Genomic DNA, 19,972 nt, shown 5'->3' on the forward strand with positions numbered 1-19,972 from the left:
AGGAGTTCGAGACCAGCCTGGGCAATGTGGCGAAACCCCATCTCTACAAAAGTACAAAAAATTAGCCAGATGTGGTGGTGTGAGCCTGTGCTCCCAACTACTTGGAAGGCTGAGGTGGGAAAATTGCCAGAGTCTGGAAAGGCCAGGTGATAGCCTGGGCAACAGAGGACACCCTGTCTCCAAAAAAGTGAAAACATTAAAACATAAGCCACATATACAATCATGCCACTTGAAATCGAAGGAAATTTGGTCTTATGCATATCATCTTACCTACTTTTCAGTCTAGACCACTTATTTGAAGGTCAGACCCACCTAAAGAAGTAGTTGGCTATTCTGTCTCATCACAACCCTATTGCAACAATTCTAAGTCTAGGATATATAAATTTCCATGGCAAAATAGCCCCTCTCTGCAAAATTAAGCCATTTGTTATTTTAGTTTGCAAAAACTACATGACATGTTAGAAGCACAAATTTAACAGATACTATTTTATTATTTACAAAATACATGGTGATCGTAAGAGAACATTTTACAAATTACAAATGGGAAAAGTACAGGGAAAAGTAGAGACAAATGGGTTAAATAACAAGGTAACCATTTGTAATGAGCCTGTTTAGAATAAAATAGTTCTTCTTAAAAGTTAGACAAGGCCATGAGTAAGCATATCACTGTGTAAAAAATGTCAGTTTTTCGTATATTCGAAATATACGTCTACCAAAAAGCAGAAAAGCAATGGTAGTGCATCTAAATGTGTCCTAAATTAAATTACAGCATATACAGTTCCAGTGTTCCACAATACAACCATTGCTCTGAGGCAGGAATCTGTGAGACTTCACTGCCTAGCTCACTGAAAGAGCAAAGCCCCAGGACTAGTTAACTTCCCTACCTTCCATAAGGCTTTGTTCAGGTGACTTTGGAATGTAGTGTCAAAAACCCCATTCATTTCTGCTGCAAGCTCCCTCAGAACAGACACTGTGGCCTCATCATTGGCATTCAGAATCCGCACAAAGAATTTATTCCACAATTCACCATCTTTTAGCCTAAAAATATATAAAACCATTTCCATCAAGATTAGGCATATGAAAATTATAATTTCTTTTAGTTTAACTCAGTGGTACATTTATGCACCAAAATGGTGTAAGGTAATACCTAGAACTCTAGGGTTAGAGATCATTCAAATAGTCCTTTGAAAGCCCAGGGAAGAACTACAAAAAAGGGCTACCATAGTGGGAAAAGCCAAGATACAATGCACGTAAAGGGAAAGAAGTTCTCTCATCTAAATCTATAAATTTCCTCTGTGTACTAAGGCATAGCACTTTTCTTCTACAAATAGAAGAAAAAGGAATTTTATTTCTTCCAACTTTCCTAGAGTCTAGGTCATCAAAAAGGCTATAGCTCCTTTCTCCCACCCAAGTAGTGGATCATCTTTACAATTCTCTGAGAATTGTAAGCTTGACTAAAGTAACTACTGCTTAATATGTTCGTACCTTTGCTTATTATTATTTTCTTTTGATCAGAGAAACTTCCCTTATTAGATAAGGCAGGGCTGTTAGGAAACCCCAACTGACCCCACTTGTTTCTGCTTGTGTTAGCCAGACCTGTCTGGCCCATAGCCAAGTGGACATACCTATATCTATCCTATATGTCTTACATTGTATTTCAAGCCTATTTTAAAAAGTACATGTAAGAGATAACACTGGCCAAGTTCTCAATTAAATAAAGAGAAAACTATAATTCAATTATTCAAAGAGGAAAATAGAGAAGGGGCATTAAATCTTCAACACGGATTTTTTTTTTAACCAAAGAATATAACAATAGGTGACAGACTGGCAAACTTATGCTGGGAACTTATTTGCTAAGCTAAGCTAAAATGGAACATAGATACTTAAGTTATTTGTTTTTGTTGTTGTTGTTGTTTTTTTTTTAGATGGAGATCTCACTCTGTTGCCCAGGCTGGAGTGCAGTGGCACGATCTCAGCTCACTGCAACCTCTGCCTCCCGGGTTCTCAGGTTCAAGTGATTCTCGTGCCTGAGCTTCCCAAGTAGCTAAGATTACAGGGATGGGCCACCACACCCGGCTAATTTTCTTGTATTTTGAGTAGAGACGGGGTTTCACCATGTTGCCCAGGCTGCTCTCAAACTCCTGACCTCAGGTGATCTGCCTCAGCCTCCCAAAGTGCTGGGATTACAGGTGTGAGCCACCATGCTCGGCCAACTTAATAATTATGAGCAGGCTTGAGGGAGTACTAAGGTTCTGAGACCAAGCAGTGCTTATTAAGAGACCATTTACTTCTTCACCAGGAGATTCAATTATCTGGTTCGGTTCTATCCACTTATTAAATAAATAATAGCCTAAAATTAGCATACAGTTTAGAAATGTAAGTCTTTTCAAGAGATGCTTATTAACTTTTGGTAATCATCGTTATTAAAAAGCAATTTAGGCCAGGCACAGTGGCTCACATCTGTAATCCTAGCACTTTGGGAGGCTGAGGTGGGCGGCTCACGAGGTCAGGAGTTCGAGACCATCCTGGCCAACATGGTGAAACCTTATCTCTACTAAAAATACAAAAATTAGCCAGGCATGGTAGTGCACGCCTGTAATCCCAGCTACACAGGAGGTTGAGGCAGGAGAATCGCTTGAACCTGGGAGGCAGAGGTTGCAGTGAGCTGAGATTGTGCCACTGCACTCCAGCCTGGGTGACACAGCGAGACTCTACCTCAATAAATAAATAAATAAATAAATAAATAAATAAATATGAATTTAAGGCTAACACCAATTGATTAGGAAATTATTCTCATGAAATGTTTATTTTCACATATCTAAACTGGGAAGCTTCCATACTAAAGCTATAGTCTGGAAGATACAGCTACATTCAGAAAGAGGTCCTGAAGTCTGAATAGTTTTGAATCTTATTTTTAATGAGCAGTTCTTTTATCCTGCACTAGATGCTCTGCTGATACTCTAATGAAAACTCGCTGAAACTACTGGAATCATGGCATTTGGGTTAAAAAAACTAAGGCTGCCAAAGCAGAGATAGCACCCAAGAGAAACAGAAAATTACAGGGACGGGCAGAGACCCTGAAATTCATCAATACTTACTCAGAAATATTTTGGCTAAGTTTCCAGAAGGACCCATCCCAGAAGACCTGTAGGTGTTCCTTGAACAAAAGTAAATGTGCTAAATCTGCTATACCAAACAGGTCTACCTGAAATCACAAAAAGCACCATCAGCTAAAATAATTCTCTGCCTCTACCATGGCAGCTTATTTCGGTAGGAAGTTGAAAGGTATTACAGTGCTTAACTAAGTTTATTTTATGACATACATTTTAGTAGACTGTTCCTCACCCTTACAGTAAAGGGAGAAGCTCTCCAAAGAAATGATCAATAGAGCCAACTCTAGGAGATCTCCTTAAGAACAAAAGATGAAATATTTGGACTATCACATTCAAATCTGTAGACCTACTGAGTTTGCATGAACTCCAACTGTGATCTAAATGGGGTCCACATGATTAGTTCAGGTTTGTGCTACATATTCAATCAGCAAATGTCTTATGTCTAGAGCTGAGTTAGAGTGAATTTCTGCATATAACGCCACCATACAAAAGACTTTACGTTTGTGCTAATGTTCTTTTTATATACATTACTTCATTTACTCCTCACAACAATTCTGATAAACACACAGCAGAGACTGTTATCCCTTTTTTACAGAGAAGATCACAGAAAATGACTTATAAAAGATTACATGGGTGGTAGGCAGTAGGAATGGCCCTGGCACTTGGTTACAGTTAGTCATGTGTTTGCACGTGTATGTGTATATTCTTCAATGCTGTAACACAAAAATGTTACATTTTACTTCACTTGGTGATATTTGAAAACTAGGTCATCTATTCTGGGAGAGTCAATATCAGTAAACACCAGCTTTTATAGCTTATCTAGATAATAAAGAGATTAAGAAACCCTCTCCATATTTGCTCAGGCTTGTTTTACACTTACCTGGTAGGGAGAAGAACAGTTAGCCAGGATCTTTTGTCCTTCCAGGATCTGTACAGTCCGAAAGCCGCTGAGGGTAAAAACATCTAGCTGTACCCTAAGGTCAACACTGTAGGAAAAGTCCACTATCTTCAAAGCTTGATTGTTCTCGTTACAATCATAGGGATCGTGGATTCTGAGCCCAGATTTAAGAGAAGGAGATAATAAAAATAGGCCATGAAAGAAGCTGCATAGCTGGTCTTTAAAAAAAAAAAAAGGTACCTTGAGTACATCTTAGCTATGCCGACAACTCCCTCCAGTGGTTAATTTTGAAAATGCACCTGTAAGACTCAAGAGTAGTGGCAGTGTCCACCCAATGCGGAAGGAATGTCACCAGTTTGGTGACACAAAGTATATTTCAGTCACCATGCATGGCCACCATTAAACATTTATCAAGCTTCCATATTATATAAAGTAAGTATGGAGGCAGAGCACAGGCTTCTTCCCTGTACTGTACACATTAACACATACAATTGCAATGATTTATACACTGACAGGAATTACGATGGAGGAAATTAAAATTTTATAGGTGTCATAGCCTTTCTTGTTTACTATTCCAGATAGGCTTTCCAGGTATTGTTCAGATTCTTCCTTCCAGAGTTTAATGGAAAACAATGCAAGTCTGTTTCATAAAGTCCTACCTATATTGTAAAACACCATATTTTATCTTACTCTTATTCGTAATTCCAGTTCTTATTTACTAAAAAAAACTTTATAATACTAATTAATTATCAATTAATTTTGTTTTCCTTGGGTTTATCTATCCTAATAATGCTATTCTCCATGGAGACATAGGAACTGTTTATAAATGAAAAGAGTGGGTTTTCATGTGCTCCTTTTGTCTCTGTTTTTCTCAATTAGTTCCCTCAAACTCCTGATATTGGTACAATATTCCTAAATACAGGCTTTAACTACTCCAATTACATACCTCCACAGCACAGAATGATCTATGTATTTTACTTTAAAATTGACAATTGCTCCCATTTTTCCTTGGCACAAGATCCAACCTTTTTTGGCCACCATTAAACTATACTATAATTGGCCGGGCGCGGTGGCTCAAGCCTGTAATCCCAGCACTTTGGGAGGCCGAGACGGGCGGATCACGAGGTCAGGAGATCGAGACCATCCTGGCTAACACAATGAAACCCCGTCTCCACTAAAAATACAAAAAAATTAGCCGGGCGTGGTGGCGGCGCCTGTAGTCCCAGCTACTCGGGAGGCTGAGGTAGGAGAATGGCGGGAACCCGGGAGGCGGAGCTTGCAGTGAGCCGAGATCGCGCCACTGCACTCCAGCCCGGGCGACAGAGCGAGACTCCACCTCAAAAAAAAAGAAAACAAAAAAAACAAAAAAAACAACAAAAAAACTATACTATAATTAAAAAAAAATATATATATATATCTATTGTTACAATCATAGGGATTGTGGATTCTGATATATAAAAAATATGTGTGTATTTTATATATATATAAAATATGTGTGTGCATGTGTGTGTTTTGTTTGGTTTCTTAGACAAGCTCTCACTGTCACTGAGGCTGGAGTACAGTGGTGTGATCTCAGCTCACTGCAGTCTCTGCCTCCTGGGTTCAAGCGATCCTCCCATCTCAGCCTCCTAAGTAGCTGGGACTACAGGTGTGTGCCACCACGCCTGGCTAATTTCTTAATTTTTTTGTAGAGATGAGGTCTCATTATATTGCCCAGGCTGGTCTTGAATGCCTAGGCTCAAGTGATCCTCTGCCTTGATCTCCCAAGGTGCTGGCATTACAGATGTGAGACACCATGCCCAGTGTAATTGTAAAATATTTATATAAATTTGGAGGCACAGGAAAAAATGTTTCATAGATTAATAAAAAGAAGCATGCATGAAGGTGTCCTAGTCCTTTAATCAGCTACTAACTCACTGTTACTTTGGGTAGGACATTCCATTTTTTTGGATCTCATTTTCCTCACAAAAAATACGTAGAAACTAAAGTAAGCAACTAAACTAAGCAATTTCAAAAGGTTCTTTCTGGCTTTTATTTATTTTTGTAGAGATGGGGTCTTGCTATGTTGACCAGGCTGGTCTTGAACTCCTGGCCTCAAGAGATCCTCCTGCCTTTGCCTCCCAAAGTGCTGGGACTGCAGATGTGAACCACTGCATCCAGCCCTTTCTGGCTTTTGTTGTTTTGTTTTGAGATGGAGTCTTGCTCTGTCACCCAGGCTGGAGGGCAGTGGTGCCATCTCGGCTCACTGCAAGCTCCGCCTCCTGGGTTCACGCCATTCTCCTGCCTCAGCCTCCCAAGTAGCTGGGACTACAGGCACCTGCCACCACGCCTGGCTAACGTTTTGTATTTTTAGTAGAGATGGGGTTTCACCGTGTCAGCCAGGATGGTCTCGATCTCCTGACCTCATGATCTGCCCGCCTCAGCCTCCCAAAGTGCTGGGATTATAGGCATGAGCCACCGCGCCCGGCCTCTGGCTTTTTTTTTTTTGAGATGGAGTTTTGCTCTTGTTGCCCAGGCTGGAGTGCAATGGTACGATCTCGGCTCACTGCAACCTCTGCCTCCCAGGTTCAAGCAATTCTCCTGCCTCAGCCTCCCAAGTAGCTGGGATTACAGGTATGCACCACCACACCTGGCTAATTTTGTATTTTTAGTAGAGATGGGGTTTCTCCATGTTGTTCAGGCTGGTCTGATCTCAGGTGATCTGCCCACCTCGGCCTCCAAAAGTGCTGGGATTACAGGCATGAGCCACTGTGCTCGGCCCCTTTCTAGCTTTAAATTCCTTATCAATCTATGTGAAATTTCTGATTAAATTTGATAAGCAGTGACAAAGTAAAAAGCAATGCCTCTTTAATACTATGTGCTTTCCTAGAGCCTCTGGTGGCTGAGAGAAGGGTTATCGTACTCCATAGACCACAAATGCCTAATTCTAAAAGGCTTAGAAAATACCTCTGCTTCCAATTTCCATAGCCCTGGGAATTTCAGCACTGTCATTTTAATGTTGTTAAGTAGAGTGAAAATATACCAGGGGTTCTCATATTTGGAAATTTTGGGGGATTTTTGGTGGTCACAACGGCTTAGGGGATTGTTACTTGCACTTAATTGGGTGGGTGGGGTGAACAGGAATATGAAACATCCTGCATTGCTTAGAACACACCTGCACAAAGAATTGTCTCATCCAAAATATCTATGGTGCCCTGGATGAGAAATGCTGCTACATTATGTCTGGGAAAGACTTTGACTCTGCTATCTCAGGGGAGAAGGTGGGATTCTCTAGTTCTTTTGGTTACAATCACAGGAACACATTGAGGGTTCTTTTAATTTCCATGTTAACTGTAATTTAGAGTCTAATTCAATCTCTTCTTATAGATTAAGTAGTCAGAAGAAATGTAAAGAATAAGTCCAGCTATTAGTATATACCAGTGGCCTCAGAAACAAAGTTAACACCTCATCCAAGACATCCGCTTGGGCAGACAAATCATCTTTAAACCAGGTTGCTTTTACTCAAACACTATAACACCAATGATCACTAAAAGAACGTAGTAGTCCTCTAGTCCTTTTCACAAAGCAAAAATGTTGGACTGTTTTTGCCTAATTAATGCCTGAATGTGATCTATATTTTCTCAGTTCTTAGTATTCATTTATCCTGCTCTGTGCTCACTCCTTGAACCTGATGGACACACTGGGTTTAATTTGAACACTAAGCCCCATTCCTTGGCATAGTTTGTATTTGAACTCTGGTTTTACCCACTTCTCTTGGCTAACATGTCAGTCAGGCCCGATTTAAGCTTTGGTCTATGAAACTGAGCAGTGCCTTGATTTTGCTGGCATCCTCGCTAGATTGGCACGGGTCCCACTCAAAGAATGACTAAACAATCCACTTTATATTCCTCAAAATATTCATATTTTATATCTTGTCTTGATGTATATCATCACAATACTCAGTGATTAATTATTTTATCTGATTTAGTCTATTTCCTCAATGTGTTTATTTCTTTGAATTATTTTAAATTATTCTCAATGATTTTTTACTTTTAGGTAAATATTCTCTTAACACAATGTGTTCCTCCATATGGCATTTATCAAAATGCTTTAAAAACTGGCAACTTGGCCAGGTGCAGTGGCTCACGCCTATAATCCCAGTACTTCGGGAGGCTGAGGTGGGCAGATCACTTGAGGTCAGGAGTTTGAGACCAGCCTGGGCAACATGGCAAAACCTCATCTCTACCGAAAAATACAAAAACTTAGCCGCGCGTGGTGGTGCGCGCCTGTGGTCCCAGCTACTAGCAAGGTTAAGATGGGAGAATCGTTTGAACCTGGGAGGCGGAGGCTGCAGTGAGCCGAGATCATGCCACTGTACTCCAACCTAGGTGACAGAGTGAGACCCTCACCTCCAAAAAGAAAAAAAAAAAAAGTGGCAACTATCCATGTTTTAAGAGAAAGCTGATAGAATTATAACAATGAAAAGGACCAACCTGTTTCTGAGAATCAGACTCCTTGGACTCAAGTCACCGTGGACTATTTCTGCTTTGTGAAGCTTCTCCACTATTGTCAGAAGGTTATAAATAATCAACACTGCTATTTCATGGGTAATATATTCACTGTGTTGGAGAAGATCCTGGAAATTGAAGGACAGAAAACTCACTATTTCTCAAGTTTGGCAGATTGTAGTTATACTCAATACCTTGGTCACCGATGGTTTGTAGTCTTCCTTGTTCTCTACTGGAACACAGGCACCTCTGTAGACTGAGTCTATGTCCCAGTTTTAATAATACTGCAATCTCCCATAAGATTGTTTGTAAGGATTTAATGACATAATGATGAATGGCATCAAGAGTGAGCTGGCCCAAAATAGGTACTTAATAAATGTTTTAAAATACCCTCATTCCAACTGTTTTTGAGAATTTATATTATCATCAAAATCTGTAGCAAACCTTCTTAAGAAGAAACCAAAGAGTAAAATGACATATTGTGTCTGGGTTTAAAAAATTATCCAGTGGGGGTAGCATAGCTAAAACAAGAGTGGCCATGAGCTAAGATTATCATAGATGACTAGTTCATGGGAGTTCATTGTACAATTCTACTTTTATTTATGCTTGACAACTGACCAAAAAAAGTTAAAAGAATACCAAAGAGATCTTTGGTCAAAATAACTTGAGAAAATGATCAATGCTTTTAACTTATAATTGAATTGGTCTATTTCTAGAAGATTGATAGGTTTTGTACTAAATTCCTATGAGAAATGGAGCACAAATCTCTCTACTTGAGGACTTTAAATTATATTTTTAGTATTACAAACCTGAAGGGTGAAGCAGTTTATATATTGGTGCCAAACAATACAGCCATCTTGATATTGATAACAGCTGCACAAATGATCAAAGGCCTCATTTAAACGTTCCTTTAACTTGAGGTTGATATAAAAGTCCCATGGGACAGGTTGAGAAGATACCTGTAAGATATTGTATTTTAAAAATTAAATTCAATTAAGTATATGGTTATGGCTGGCAGGTTGAAACACATTCCTTCCAGCCCTTCTGATAGAGAAATAATAAAGAGATATTTTTAAAGGCATAAATCTACTATAAAAGACACAATAGCAACAAAATCTGGAAAGAGAATAAGCTGGAAAGAGAAGAGGAGGTAACAATCCAGTTAGAATAAAAACTGATTTTGGCAGAGGAGAAAGCTGAGCTACATTTACACTACAAGGCTATTTCCCTATAGTATATAACCGCCAGCACCAATTACCCATGGAAGTGACGCTGAGGGTGGAGCTAAGACAGGAGTGACTGAATCCCATTTAAGAGGAAGGTAGGCCTAGTGTAGTGGCTCATGCCTGTAATTCCAGCACTCTGGGTGGCCGAGGCATGTGGATCACCTGACATCAGGAGTTCAAGACCAGCCTGACCAACATGATGAAACCCTGTCTCTACTAAAAATACAAAAAATTAGCTGGGTTTTTGGTGGCGGGTGCCTCTAATCCCAGCTACGCGGGAGGCTGAGGCAGGAGAATTGCTTGACCCTGGGAGGCAGAGGCTGCAGTGAGCCAAGATCGTGCCATTGCACTCCAGTCTGGGTGACAAGAGCAAAAGTGCGTCTCAAAAAAAAAGAGGAAGGTAGACCCCAGCTTCCCTCCTCTGCTCCAATAGCCCAGCCCAGCAACTACCTCTCCGCTATTCTCGAAGACCAGAAGTTTATTACCTAGTGAGTATAAAACAGAAGGGCGGCCCGGCGCGGTGGCTCAAGCCTGTAATCCCAGCACTTTGGGAGGCCGAGACGGGCGGATCACGAGGTCAGGAGATTGAGACCATCCTGGCTAACACGGTGAAACCCCGTCTCTACTAAAAAATACAAAAAACTAGCCGGGCAAGGCGGCGGGCGCCTGTAGTCCCAGTTATTCGGGAGGCTGAGAAAGGAGAATGGCGTAAACCCGGGAGGCGGAGCTTGCAGTGAGCTGAGATCCGGCCACTGCACTCCAGCCTGGGCGACAGAGCGAGACTCCGTCTCAAAAAAAAACAAAAAACAAAAAAAACAGAAGGGCTCTGGACTACAGAGCACTAGGCACCACTGAGGGGCATAGAAATAACATGGAAAACAGGGAAAAGTGTATATATCGGATGTTATATATGCAGCGGTTAAGATGTTAAGATGTACCTCCCTGCCCTTCCATTCTTTAGACCAATTTCCTTACTCAGCTTTCAGAAAGCTAGAAGCCAGGCTTATATGCTCCAGGCAGAAAATCAGAAGTCTCCTCTGAGGGAGAAGACTTCTCTGATCAGCTCAAGAGAAAAGATCTCAAGATTGGAGGGTTTTCCAATGCCGGGCGCGGTGGCTCAAGCCTGTAATCCCAGCACTTTGGGAGGCCGAGACGGGCGGATCACGAGGTCAGGAGATCGAGACCATCCTGGCTAACACGGTGAAACTCCGTCTCTACTAAAAAATACAAAAAAAACTAGCCGGGCGCGGTGGCGGGCGCCTGTAGTCCCAGCTACTCGGGAGGCTGAGGCAGGAGAATGGCGTGAACCCGGGAGGCGGAGCTTGCAGTGAGCTGAGATCCGGCCACTGCACTCCAGCCTGGGCGGCAGAGCGAGACTCCGTCTCAAAAAAAAAAAAAAAAAAAAAAAAACACATTGGAGGGTTTTCCAATAAAATGGCCAAGCTAGATCATTCTACGTTGAGGTCCACAGCTGTCAAGGTCTTTCCATATACACAGAGCTTTCAATTAGCTTTCAGTGTCCCATACTTAAATATGAATAGAGAGTCAGAGACTTGAAGAAAGCCTGTAGTGTGAAAGAGATCAAAACCAACAAAAAAAAAAAAAACCGCCAAAAAAAAAAAAAAACAAGAAGAAACAGATGACAAAGGGAGAAAAAAATGTTAAAGTATCATTAGTATTTTCAGAAAGACAAGGAATATTGTCTTTGAAATAAAGAATAGAATGCTACAAAGAAAATTCTGAGAATAAAAAAAGCTCTTGAAAATTAAATATAGAAATAAAAACCTAGTAAAAAGATCAAAAATATTAAGCTGATAAAATACTCAGAAAGTAAAAAGAGAAAACATAGGAGAAAAAAAGTTAAATTTTTAGAGGTTCTGTCCAAAAGATGCCATATGTACCTCTAATAAAAGGAATTAGAGAATAAGAGAACAGAGGAAACTGAGGGGAAAAAATAATTTCTCCATTGAAGAAAATTTCTCAGAACTGAGGGAACTGACAGATTGAAATGGCCATTGAGTATCTAACACATAAGTGACAACAAACTTATGAAAAGGCATGTAATTGTGACATTTCAGAATAGTGGGGACAAGAATAAGATCCTATAAGGATCCAGAAAGCGGGAAAAATAACTTCACACAAAGCTTTGAGACTCAGAATGGCAAAAAAATTCAAAAGCAAAGTTAGATGCCTGTAATCCAGTTCTTTGGGAGGTCAAGGTGGGAAGATTGATTCAATTGATTGAGTCATGAATTCAAGACCAGCCTAGGCAACACAGGGAGGCCCTCGTCTCTACAAAAAATAATTAGCTGGGAGTGGTGGCGTGCATCTACAGTCCCAGCTATTCCAGAGGCTGAGGTGGGAGGATTGCTTGAGCTCAAGAGGTTGAGGCTGCAGTGAGCTGTGATCATGCCACTGCACTCCAGCCTGGATGACAGAGAGAGACCCTGTCCTTAAAAAAAAAAAAAAGAAAGAAAGAAAAGGATAAAAAGAAACTAGGTATCCAATATAAGAAAAAGGTAATGTGAATACCTAGGATGATAATAAATGGAAATTCCAAGGTGACTGTGGATGGTGATTGTGTGAAAGTTAATGTATAACTTGTCCAGATTGGAGCAGGCCAGAAACTATCAGCAGAGATTTCCTCAAAAAAATGAAACTGAAAGGATACTTAATATATTTGGACATATTGAGAGAGATTATTAGAAAGATGTGATGGTACCATAAGGACAGTTATTGCTTCAATCCATATTATTTACAAAGTAACTGAAATTACAAAGAATCAGTCCCACCTTTATTATGGTTAATTCTGCAGAGTTTCTTGGTGCCACCCAGAATAACTTGTAATCTTCACATATTAGGTATTCTTGTTTAATGCAGTAATCCTCATTACCTGTTGATAAAGTTTGATTCCATTTAAAAATCACTGTGAACATATACAGCCCTCTAGCTTTTACCTCCTGGTTTAAGGAACAGAGGCACTGCTATATTTGCCAGTTAGTAGTATCTAGAATACTTTTAAAAATAATTTGTTAAAAATTGTAAGAGGAGAAGACACAATTCCTATTATTAAGACATGAAGTGGCGGGCGCGGTGGCTCAAGCCTGTAATCCCAGCACTTTGGGAGGCCAAGACGGGCGGATCACGAGGTCAGGAGATCGAGACCATCCTGGCGAACACGGTGAAACCCCGTCTCTACTAAAAAATACAAAAAACTAGCCAGGTGAGGTGGCGGGCGCCTGTAGTCCCAGCTACTTGGGAGGCTGAGGCAGGAGAATGGCGGGAACCCGGGAGGCGGAGCTTGCAGTGAGCTTGAGATCTGGCCACTGCACTCCAGCCCGGGGGACAGAGCGAGACTCCATCTCAAAAAAAAAAAAGACATGAAGTTACTGATGTGTCATCCTCTGTATTGCTTTTTTAAAAAATACAATCTAGGAATATTTACACTGCTCAAGCATCAAGCTTAAGTACAAATAATCACTTATTTGTATGCTGTCATACACCAGAGGACATGCGTTCAATGGTACTTACCTAATTCAATTTCCTTCTCAATTTCCAACTTAGGCATTGGTCTGTCTTCTATACACAACTCTGCAGAGGCACTTAACTCTGGTAGGGACTTCAGTAGTTGTCTGCGATACTGTGAACACCATGGTGACTGAGTAGGGTTTTCTGCTAGTGGGAGGGAAAGGTGAAAAGATATCACTAAAAAAAGAACCTAATGCTTCAACTGGATATTATAACAGAGTAGAAGAAAAAAAAAAACAAGGTTACACAGTCAGCACTGTTAATTTAACTACACTCACCTGTCTCAGGTGTTTATGAAACTGTGTTCACTTCGTACTAATCTATTCTAGAAATTTCACAAAGGCAACTTCTGTCTTTTTTTTTTTGAGACGGAGTCTCGCTCTGTCGCCCAGGCTGGAGTACAGTGGCGCCATCTCGGCTCACTGCAAGCTCTGCCTCCCGGGTTCACGCCATTCTCCTGCCTCAACCTCCCAAGCAGCTGGGACTACAGGCGCCCGCCACCATGCCCAACTAATTTTTTGTATTTTTCGTAGAAACGGGGTTTCACTGTGTTAGCCAGGATGGTCTTGAGCTCCTGACCTCATGATCCACCCACCTCGGCCTCCCAAAGTGCTGGGATTACAGGTGTGAGCCACCGCACCCGGCGGGCAACTTCTTTAAGAAAAACACCTAGGCTAGGCATGGTGGCTCACACCTATAATCCCAGAGAGTGGGAGGCCGAGGCGGGAGGATCCTTTGAGGCCAGCCTGGGCAAAATGGCAAAACCCCGCCTCTACAAAAAAATACAAAAATTTGCTGCGCATGGTGGTGGTGCAGTTGTGGTCCCAGCTACTCGGGAGGCTGAGGTAGGAGGATCACCTGAGCCCAGTAAGTTTGAGGCTGCAGTGAGCTATGATTGTGCCACTGCACTCCATCCTGGGTGACAGAGTGAGACCCTGTCTCAAAAAAAGAAGGAAAGAAAAACATAGAGCTCAGTTTGCTGAGATAAACAAGTGTTCACTAGGCATGGATATAGTGGTATATATGATCCTACCTGAAGTCTCATTAGTAAGTTCTAGTTTCTCAGGAATCTGAAGACATTTGATGGAGGAGGTGCTTGCAACCGAGGCAGAAGAACCAGAGAAGCCAGAGGAGTGTGTGGCTTCACGACTGTCTTCAATAATTGGGCTAAAAGAATCACAAATAAGTTAATTCTTATAGGAACAATATATATTGGCGGCCGGTCGTGGTGGCTCACGCCTGTAATCCCAGCACTATGGGAGGCCGAGGTGGGTGGATCACGAGGTCAGGAGATCAAGACCATCTTGGCTAACACGGTGAAACCCCATCTCTACTAAAAATACAAAAAATTAGCTGGGAGTCGTGGCAGGTGCCTGTAGTCCCAGTTACTCGGGAGGCTGAGGCAGGAGAAAGGCGTGAACCCGGGAGGCGGAGCTTGCAGTGAGCCGAGATGGCGCCACTGCCCTCCAGCCTGGGCGACAGAGCAAGACTCCGTCTCAAAAAAAAAAAAAAAAAAAAAAAAAGGAGTAATATATATAAACTTTGTTAAAATTTCATAAATTCTTAATGTATAATTTTTTTTTTTTTTTTTTTTTTTGAGACAGAGTTTTGCTCGTCACCTAGGCTGGAGTGCAACTGCACGATTTTGGCTCACTGCAACCTCTGCCTCCCAGGTTCAAGTGATTCTGTCTCAGCCTCCTGAGTAGCTGGGATTACAGGCACCTGCCACCACGCTGGGCTAATTTTTGTATTTTTAGTAGAGACAGGGTTTCACCATGTTAGTCAGGCTGGTCTTGAACTCTTGCCTTCATGTGATCCACCTGTCTCATCCTCCTAAAGTGCTGGGATTATAGGTGTGAGCCACTGCACCCAGCCTTAATCTATAAATTTTGTAATTTTATGTTATACTTTTATTTTTAATACAATTTAATAAAATTTAGGTTTAAATAATTTATAATTTGTTATCAATTTATTTGATACTCATTTTTTTTTTTTTTTTTACTTTTCATTTTATTTTTGAGACAGGATCTCACTCTGTCACCCAAGCTAGAGTGCAGTGGTGCGATCATGGCTCACTGCCGCCTTAATTTCCTGGGCTCAAGTGATCCTCCTACCTCAGCCTCCCAAGTAGCTAAAAGGTTGTAAAACAAAAAAGCTAATTTCTGCGACTACTTGGGAGGCTGAGGTGGGAGAATCACTTGAGCCCAGGAAATGATAGCTGGGTGAGTACTACCATGCCTAGCTGATTTTTTTGATTTTTATTAGACACAAGGCGTCACTTTGTTCCCCACGCTGGTCTTAAACTCCTGGCCTCAAGGGATCCTCCCACCTTAGCCTCCCAAAGTGCTGGGATTACAGGCAAGAGCCAATGCACTCAGCAATAATCTCATTTTTCAAGTCCATTATTTCCCCAAATCAGAATCTAGGTAACCTCCTCTAAATCTGGTGAACAAGCCATGTCCAGCATACATTTCTGGATTTATGCTTTATTTACCTATAGTAAATAAAGATATTACCTATAGTAAATATCTACTCTATATTCCATAATATTGAGAAACACTGACTAACATTGACACTTTCTTCCTCTTTATCCTTTCTCTGGACTTTTTTTTCTTCAATAAGAAAAGATTAGGCAAAGAAAAGAGAAACCCAAATCATGCAGTGTGAATACATCCTAGCAAATGTGCTTAAAAGCTTGTAGGGAAAAAGTTTCAAAAAAAATGTTTTTTTGAGTAGAGCTCAAAAAAATTTTTTTTTTTTTTTTTTTTTTTTTTTTTGTTGACCAAGCTGGTCTTCAACTCCTGGCCTCAAGTGATCTGCCCCCTCCCAAATCCCAAAGTGCTGGGATTACAGAGGTGAGCCACTGCATCCGGTCTCTCAAAATGCAGCTTTAAAAGCAAAAATTAGCAAATTAAAAAGTATTCTTAAAACTGGAATTAGTTTAAATTAGCTGACCTAAAACAAGGCTCAGACCCTGGCTGTAAGCCATTCCCTCATATCTATTCCATAGTTCATTTTCACCTCTCTATCAAAAGATACTTTTTTAAAAAGCACATCTCTAGTTGCCTATTTAAAATTCACATAAGCTGGTCGGGCGCAGAGGCTCACTCCTGTAATCCGAGCACTTTGAGAGGCCGAGGCGGGTGGATCATCTGACATCAGGAGTTTGAGACTAGCCTGGCCAACATGGTGAAACCCTGTCTCTACTAAAAATATAAAAATAAGCCAGGCATGGTGGTGCGCGCCTGCAGTCCCGGCTACTTGGGAGGCTGAGGCAGGAGAATCGCTTGAACCTAGGAGGAGGAGGTTGCAGTGAGCTAAGATAGCGCCACTGCACTCCAGCCTGGGTGACAGAGACTCCGTTTCAGTAAATAAATAAATAAATAACTAAATAAATAAAATTAACAAAAGCTATCCTACCACTATTTTAAACTCAATATTAAAGAAAAACTAAATGCCTCCTTTTTGACAATCATGTACACTTTGCAAAGTTTCCTCAGTGGTACAATACCCCTCTCGGACCACTTAGTTTCTTCACCATCAAAGTTTACTTTTAACCCTCACATCCAAATCAACCATTGACACTTTATCTGGGGCAGCCCTACTCTCATATAAAGCACTTAGCACAGTACCTGGCAGTTAGTAAGAACTTGATAACTGATTACTATAACTGACAAACACACACAGAATAAGAGAGTAAACAATCTGGTTTGTAAAACCTGTAAATTCCCAATCACCTCAGCTTCTTGATGCTGAGAGTCTGACTGTAGATAGTGCCACAAGCTGCCTGCTGGTCCTCAGAGGTCTTTACATCTAGATCCTCTTCCTGTAACAGTCTCTCAGGATCAGAAGGGAGATTCTTCAAGGACATTATCTCATGAAAAGGAGTGGATACAAAACGAGCTGCTCTGGCAAAGTCACAAGTGTCTTCTGGGTTAGGACAAATTGTTACATTTCTGAAGCCTGTGATAATGGCATCCTCACTCAAGGGTTCAATTTCCGTAAATTCATCCTGAAGTGAAAACCATATAAAGTTTAGCTAAACTATTTCAATACATGAAGAACTTTTTTACTGAGAGAGACACATTAGCTCAGTGACATAGGATACAGAAATAGCATATCAGAATATCTAGGCAAAGATAAAAAGGTTTTTATATCATGAACACAGTAAACTATACTTCATCCAAAAAATGTACCAGGAAGATTCTCCATATAAAGAAAAATATTGGGCAATGTTTTGTTCCTCAACAAATTTCACCTATGAACTAAAGCACAAATACTATCTTTCTTCTGGCTTTCACTTAGTAAATATTCTAATAATCTGCTATCCTCCTAGTTTTTAGGTCTTCTTCCTCTATGCTACATACCTAATTTTTATTTATTTCTTAAAGATAATTCATGTATGTCTGGTAGGATACATGCACAGTATATTCTATGCATTTAAAAAGGAGTTTTAAAACCAGGGAAAATGTAACATTCATGATACTGTGTATTGCTGTTTCTCATACTTTTTGTATTTTTTCCTTCCTATGCTATATAAAATTCTTTAAAAACATAATGGCCACACTGTGGGTCTATAAGAAATTAACCAACTTTCAGGCTATTCTGTTTTTTACTAGTTTAAAACTACTTTAAATATACATAAATCTTTAGAAACACTTTAATTTTCTTAGGATTAATTCCTAAAAGTAGAGTTATCAGGTCAAAAGGTTATAAACACTAAAGTTTATATGTATTACTTAGCTGTCCTCAGAGAAATTACACCACTTTACATATTTACCTGTAGTATACAAATAGTGCCTATTTGATTTAACCCATATGGATACTAGAGATTAATCTTCTAGATCATTACCAATTTGACATATACTTTGAATTTCTGACTGAGTAACTAAAGGTGGGCGGTACATCTGGAAGAAACAAAGTATAGTTAAAAAAAATAATAGGCCAGGTCCAGTGGCTGTAATCCCAGCACTTTGGGAGGCTGAGGTGGGTGGATCACCTGAGGTCAGGCACTCGAGACCAGCCTGGCCAACATGGCAAAACTCCGTCCCTACTAAAAATACAAAAATTAGCTGGGCGTGGTGGCAGGCGCCTGTAATCCCAGCTACTCAGGAGGCTGAGGCAGGAGAATTGCTCGAACCCAGGGGGCAGAGGCTGCAGTGAGCTGAGATCATGCCACTTCACTCCAGCCTGAGGGAAAGAGTGAAACTCAATCTCAAAAAAAAAAAAAAAAGATTTGGCCAGGTGTATTGGCTCACACCTGTAATCCCAACACTCTGGGAGGCAGGCTGAGGCAGGAGGATCACTTGAGCCCAGGAGTTTGAGACCAGCTTAGGCAACATGGCAAAACCGTGTCTCTCCAAAAAATAAAAAATTGGCCAGGCATGGTGGCTCACACCTGTAGTCCCACCTAATTGGGAGGCTGAGGTGGGAGGAATGCTTGAGTCCAGGAGGTAGAGGCTGCAGTGAGCTGAGATCACGCCACTATACTCCAGCCTGGGTGACAGACAGCCTATCTAAAAAAGAAAAAGAAAGAAAGAAATAAAAAAAAATATATATATATATGTATTTATATATGTGATTAAAGTAAAATAGATGTTTATAATCTATACATTTTATGCAAATACTACTTATAGCCCTAGTAGCTTAGATATTTTAGGTACCTAGTAACAAAATTCAAGTAAAAGATTGGTTAAAAAAAAGGTAGATGAAGTTGGACTCCTTTAACAAATAAGCGTATCCTTGAACAGCTGAATCTAGAACCACTGCATCCAAATCCAGCCTGTTAATCATGTTCTCTGGTGGTATACTCCAGAACACAGTATGTAATCAATTACTCTTACATCACTGTCTTTTCATAGCAGTCAGTAGACTAACTGTATCAGAATTATCTGAGAAAGTACTTTTTAAATGACAAAAATACATGGTTGGACTTCTTCCCTGGAAATTCCAATGGCACATTGATGGAATGGGGCTTAAGCACTGTTAGTCACAAAAGACTCCCTAGTCTCTTCTGAGTTGATGGAAATAATTCTATATCTTGATAGGTGCTCACATCACCCCTTAAAAGCCTTCAGATTAAACATACTCAATTCTTTTCAGTCTCATGACAAGCTTCCAGAGGCTGGTTTGAAGAGAATGATTTTTCCTCCTTAAAACTTTAATAAAATGCCAATGATAAAGGTTATTTTGACTTAAATGTCTACACAGGGTCTTTTCACCCTAAGCATTATGTCATTAGTCTACAGCGGTTAATATAGAACATTACTGAAGAAAAATGATTGGCCCACATAACTTTTGCATTGCCACAAAAGGTATTTTATATAAAAAAGAACAAATGTCTTTTGCTATGTTGGTTAAAAAATTAAAAGTGCAAAAGGCTTTAAAATTAGTGATTTATCCTCACTTATAAAAATTGATATATAATTCATACACCATAAAATTGACCCTTTTGAAGTGTATTTCAGTGGGTTTTGGTATATTCACAAGGTTGTACAACCATCATCACTATCTAATTCCAGAATACTTTCATCACTCCAAAAAGAAACCCCATACCCATTAGCAGTCACTCTCCACCACCCTCTCCCTAATCCCCTGGAAAACTTCAATCCATACCTTTGCCTATTCTGGATATTTCATGAAAATGAGATCATATAATATGTGGTCTTTGTATCTGATTTCATTCACTTGACATAACGTTTTCAAGGTTCACCTATGTTG

At 40.4% G+C, this 19,972-nt stretch overlaps 1 protein-coding gene across 4 annotated transcripts in view; it reads right to left on the reverse strand.

Moving 5' to 3' along the window:
- Nucleotides 1-420: 420 nt before the first annotated feature.
- Nucleotides 421-19,972, reverse strand: part of LOC105493198 (BUB1 mitotic checkpoint serine/threonine kinase B) — a 62,329-nt gene continuing 42,777 nt past the window's right edge. For 2 of the 4 annotated variants that reach the window (XM_071067104.1, XM_071067105.1), the window contains exons 15-23: nt 16,990-17,264; nt 14,286-14,419; nt 13,256-13,399; nt 12,517-12,617; nt 9,308-9,457; nt 8,484-8,626; nt 3,994-4,165; nt 3,099-3,205; nt 421-1,038 (exon numbers count right to left, since the gene is read on the reverse strand). In XM_071067104.1, the coding sequence (XP_070923205.1) occupies nt 843-1,038; nt 3,099-3,205; nt 3,994-4,165; nt 8,484-8,626; nt 9,308-9,457; nt 12,517-12,617; nt 13,256-13,399; nt 14,286-14,419; nt 16,990-17,264 (1,422 nt within the window). In that variant the 3' untranslated portion in view covers nt 421-842. The remainder of the gene's footprint in view (nt 1,039-3,098; nt 3,206-3,993; nt 4,166-8,483; nt 8,627-9,307; nt 9,458-12,516; nt 12,618-13,255; nt 13,400-14,285; nt 14,420-16,989; nt 17,265-19,972) is intronic. The other 2 variants (XM_071067103.1, XM_071067102.1) reach the window with 2 other exon arrangements.

The sequence above is a fragment of the Macaca nemestrina genome, chromosome 7, assembly GCF_043159975.1.
Source record: "Macaca nemestrina isolate mMacNem1 chromosome 7, mMacNem.hap1, whole genome shotgun sequence".
Lineage (NCBI taxonomy): Eukaryota > Metazoa > Chordata > Mammalia > Primates > Cercopithecidae > Macaca > Macaca nemestrina.